At 39.8% G+C, this 4,988-nt stretch overlaps 2 protein-coding genes and 1 pseudogene across 2 annotated transcripts; all 3 read right to left on the bottom strand.

Moving 5' to 3' along the window:
- Positions 1 to 1,579: 1,579 nt before the first annotated feature.
- LOC147907514 (uncharacterized) lies at positions 1,580 to 2,113 on the bottom strand. The gene has a single exon (XM_087412356.1). It carries the CDS (start codon positions 2,111 to 2,113, stop codon positions 1,634 to 1,636), a length of 480 nt encoding a protein of 159 aa, XP_087268482.1. The 3' UTR covers positions 1,580 to 1,633.
- On the bottom strand, positions 1,580 to 3,482 carry LOC147907513 (uncharacterized). The gene has a single exon (XM_087412355.1). It carries the CDS (start codon positions 3,480 to 3,482, stop codon positions 2,934 to 2,936), a length of 549 nt encoding a protein of 182 aa, XP_087268481.1. The 3' UTR covers positions 1,580 to 2,933.
- A 248-nt stretch (positions 3,483 to 3,730) lies between these two features.
- LOC147907512 (uncharacterized) lies at positions 3,731 to 4,754 on the bottom strand (annotated as a pseudogene).
- Positions 4,755 to 4,988: the final 234 nt, after the last annotated feature.

Genomic DNA, 4,988 nt, shown 5'->3' with positions numbered 1-4,988 from the left:
CTTGCAAGTTGCTCATCGTTGAAAAATAATCTTAAAAAAATCGACAAAAAAAATTTAAAAAAAAAATTCACAATATTATCACTTAATAAACATATTCTACTATTTAACGTAAATAGTAGAATACTTTTACATTTTGGGGAAAAAATCACTCACGTTATATATTATCACGTTAAAACTTTCACTCGCATGCAAATTCAGCAAAGACTGACGTTGAGAATCGATCTTCGCCGTTGAGAAGCGAGTCTGCCTAGGATCTATAGAGGGGCAGTTGTATACAAAACACTTTAGATCATAAGTGCCGTCACGAAAAGTTATCACTATAGAATATCGCGTCGAGATATAGGATGAATGGATGGATGGATGGATGGATGGATGGATGGATCGACGGATGGGAAGTAAAGAAAGTACATATATATATAATGATTGAACAAAAAAAATTTTTTTATTCACATATTAGTTTAGATCATAAGTGCCGTCACGAAAAGTTATAGTGCGTTTCGGGCTCGCAGACGCTACCGCCACCGCCACCACCCCGCCGCAGGCACCAGTGCCACCGCCACCGCCGCGTCCCCAAATTAAAAAATGATAACCGTCGTTTCTGTAAAACAAAAGCGTTACATTAGCATGTAACATATAAGAAGAGAAATTCACATATATAAATTTATGATACTTACAATTCCAGTCTTCCGACTCCGGATCAGGCTCGTACGGTCAGAGACCAAATAATTCTGCTAGAAAGAAATCCCTTTCTTCCCACATGTCGACTTGATTCTCCCGGTTGCATTCTCTTTCATTTCTTCTTATTCGCCAAGTGGCTATGTTAATGAAGCCTCTGATCTGGATAAATGATCGAGGTACAGGCTGAAAAATGAACAAAATGAATTTAAAAAGGAAAAGAAAAAAAAATAGAAAATAAATCTATTTGTTATACTTACTGAGGGGATAATTTGCACCCCCACCTCGTCCCGTAATTGTAGCCGGACTTGCGGGTCATTGTCCATAAGGTACTGAAAAGTAAAAAGATGCAAAATCACTAAAATGAAGCGCAAAAATCACTAAAATGTTTGATAAAAAAAAACAACTTACTCCTTCCATGGGATACTCGTATCTAATTCGAATTAAATCTTGCAAGTTGCTCATAGTTGAAAAATAATCTTAAAAAAATCGACAAAAAAAATTTAAAAAAAAAATTCACAATATTATCACTTAATAAACATATTCTACTATTTAGCGTAAATAGTAGAATACTTTTACACTTTGGGGAAGAAATCACTCACGTTATATATTATCACGTTAAAACTTTCACTCGCATGCAAATTCAGTAAAGACTGACGTTGAGAATCGATCTTCGCCGTTGAGAAGCGAGCCTGCCTAGGATCTATAGAGGGGCAGTTGTATACAAAACAATTTAGATCATAAGTGCCATTACGAAAAGTTATCACTATAGAATATCGCGTCGAGATATAGGATGAATGGATGGATGGATGGATGGATGGATAGACGGATGGGAAGTAAAGAAAGTACATATATATAATGATAAGAACAAAAAAAAATTTTTTATTCACATATTATTACATCATTTCTTTTTTTTTTACGTATTAAAAACTAAAGCCAATAGCTCGCAATCGACGAGCTAATGTTTGTTAAAAATATCGCTATTGTGTATAGCGTTTTTGGACGCGATATTGGAGAATCGCGTATACTTGACATCAACCGTATCGACGAGTCGGGTTAATCGTTCGAACGTTACATCGATACATTCGTCAAACTCAAACGTACGTCGTAGCGTCGTTTCGGTCATCATCATGCGTACGGACGAATTGAGACGTACGAGCGTAGCATCGTTCAGCATGCAAACGCTGACGGTTAACGGTCCAGCACTTATAAAATTGTCCTTATATTCGTTTCGCAGCATCTTGTAAACATTCCATCGCTGCTCGTAGAAACCTTTCCACGTTTCGAGAGACAGCAGCAATTCATGTCCGCGATGATCTCCCAGGGCGATCTCCACGTAACTCGGTGGACCAACGTTGATTCCAATTTCCAAAAATTTACAGCCCGTAGTCGTCAGATCGTAACGTCTACCCAATAAATGCATCTTGCGATACTCCATGCTGTGTATATATACATAATGTAAAAAAAACGTTTCTTTTACATATAGAATGTTAAAACTTACATGTTACTGCAGTTCTTCTTCGTTTCGTACGATGCGTTGCTGTCTTCAGCATAGTACATTTTTCAACCGTTCGTACAAGCGAGTATCGCAAGACTAATTGCACCCGCGTAAATTGCGATATATATATAAATAACTTCTAGAATCGAAGAGGGGATAACTCTCCCCTCTTTTTCTAAGAATTGCGAACCTGTTGCAACACGTTTTATCGAGTCTTTCTACGTTTTTTTATTTTTTATTTTTTTGTTCGCGAGTTTATCAATGCTTATACTTTATAATTTATATTTCGATGGCATCGATGACGTTGGTGATGAGCACGCTGGCGACTTTGACACCTTTTCTCCAGGATATTCCCAATATCTCACTTTTTCCTTCGAAGGCGGTGGACTTGGCGGACTTGGCGACAATGGAAAGTACCCCTTTCGCTCGATTGATTTTCGACGTATATATTCCTTTATTCCCATGTCTTAACGCTCGTAACTGAAGCTTACGATTGAATGAAAAAAAAGTCTAATATACTGCCTGTATACATTGCATATATGTATTGTCAGATGTACTGTCTGATCGGACACATCGCGACACGTTTTATCTTTTTATGTATTTTTCTTTGTCACGAATTTATACATACGTACATATGTATATACGTTTATACATACATATATACATACATACATACATACATATATACATATATACATATGTACATACATACGTACTACGTACATACGTTTATACATACTTTTATACATACGTTTATACATTACAAAGGAAGGAAAAAGAAATACATTAATAAATACGTTAAAGTATTTTTATTTAAAAAATTCTTTTGCAACCACCAGTTATATATTTCCAATACATTTTGTAACGCGCAATTCTTAACATGTTGTCCACATCGTATAATATTAGTAACATCTAGATTAGATAAAGATTCCATGTCTTCGTAAACTGCGTCCAAGGCCTCGATGTACATGCGTTCTCGCTCATCGTCCAGAAGCAAGTTCTGCAGCCACGTTCGTTTCTCGCGTCCCTTGACATACACGACAGCATCATCTTCAAATACAGCCATCGTAATTAGACGTTTCGCCTCGTTGTACGGGATCGTCCCGTCTTTCCATTGCAATCCATGGTGATAAGCAATCAACCAGGAGGCGCAAGACCTGTCGGATCTTGTCAAAAATTTCCATGGCATGGGACTCATAAAAATGTAATGCGTGAGAACGGTCCCCTGTTTCAACACCGCTACTTCCTTCACGATAAATTTCTTGTTAACGATGAATCCTTGCAGATCCACGAACGTTGGCACGAGCATGTTGTCGAGAAGACTGCGGTCGATTGCGGTCGATTGCGACGTATCGTAGATCTTATATCGTGTCAGAGGTGCATCTTAGGTGATTTTGCGCACAACATTGGTCAATGGATTATACTGAACCACGCGATCGTGTATGATGAGACAATAGGCTGTTGTATTTGCGGGTACATCCTCTTTACATTCAAAGTCTAATCGCACTTCCACGGTGCCACTCTTGACTGATTCGTTCTGTCGAGAGCAATTGATGATCACGAATGGACCATTACGTAAAAAAGTTGTAAAGGTGAGACTCGGCTCGAGATACTCGTATCCATAGTAGCCCTTGCAGAAACGCGCGTACAAGTCGTACAGAATCGCACATCTGTTTTTGTCAAAATCCAGATTCAAGTCATCGTACGGATAACATTCCGAATTCAGGTAAAGTTTCGCATTGGTTAATTTGCAGTCGTCGAATCGACTTACATCCTCGGACATGACGTTTTTTCGACCTGTTTGCATAGCGAAAATAACGTAGCGCGGCTTCTCGAGCTGAGTAGCCGTCTTGATGGCCCACGAATGATTGGTTATGCTCTGCAAGAGCGAAAATTCGTACAGATCTCACGAACGAAAAGCCATGCTCAGATATCGTCCGCTCTCCAAAGCGCGCAGCATCGATAGCTTATTTATCTCGCTCAATAACACGTGCGGCATTCGCCACTGTACTTTGAATAATTCGAGCGTTGGCTCTACCGCCGGATCTCCCATCAGACAATTGTTGTCGTTGCGCGCTCGTATTAAAATCAACTCGTGACGAGCGTTGATCACCACGCGTTTGTAATCTTCGCAAAATCCCAGCAGTACGTAGAGCGATACACAGAAATTAAAATATCCGGCTGCAGTAGTCTGCGCATCCCAGCCGGCATTCCGTAGAATCACGCTTCTGTCGGATGACACTGTTACATAGTTTTTGAGCGTGCTAGTTATACCCACATTTCTACGGTTAATCTCTACATCATTGAGTTCATATCGAATCTCATCGAATATGAATGCGACGCAATTATTTCCCAATGTCACATGAGCACCCTGGACCACTTTGTTCTTCGACAGTTTTCCCTCGACATATAGAAAGCTTTCGTACGGCAGTGTATACAGATCCTGTTGCTGTATGGGTATTCTTATTTCGTCGCTATACCCAAACGTGGTGTTGGCGAACAGGTTGTACGTGTGAGTCTCAATCTTGACGATGCGATCGTCGAAGATCGGCTCGTCTTTAATGTTTAAGATATCAGTCATCTCAAATGTTGCGCACCGTGAATCCCAAAGACTTTAAAAATGTAATGTTCGTCGCGTTGAGTTTCTTCTTCCTGATGCAGCTGGATGAGCGAGTGTTATCGAGCTGTGGCGTCACCAACCTTGTAAAGGATACGTTATCTCTCTGCGTACGCTCCGTTCCGTTCAGCACGAGCATTTCACGCTCACGTTATTACTGTCGCCGTCGTACGTGCAATCTAACGGTGATCTCTTCTC

The sequence above is a fragment of the Acromyrmex echinatior genome, chromosome 13, assembly GCF_024713525.1.
Source record: "Acromyrmex echinatior isolate Ae372 chromosome 13, ASM2471352v2, whole genome shotgun sequence".
Classification (NCBI taxonomy): Eukaryota; Metazoa; Arthropoda; class Insecta; order Hymenoptera; family Formicidae; genus Acromyrmex; species Acromyrmex echinatior.
This window is presented reverse-complemented; position numbering and strand designations above follow the sequence as displayed.

Coding starts and splice junctions, on each gene's coding strand:
- LOC147907514 (XM_087412356.1), bottom strand. CDS start 2,113: ATGGAGTATCGCAAGATGCATTTATTGGGTAGACGTTACGATCTGACG.
- LOC147907513 (XM_087412355.1), bottom strand. CDS start 3,482: ATGCTCGTGCCAACGTTCGTGGATCTGCAAGGATTCATCGTTAACAAG.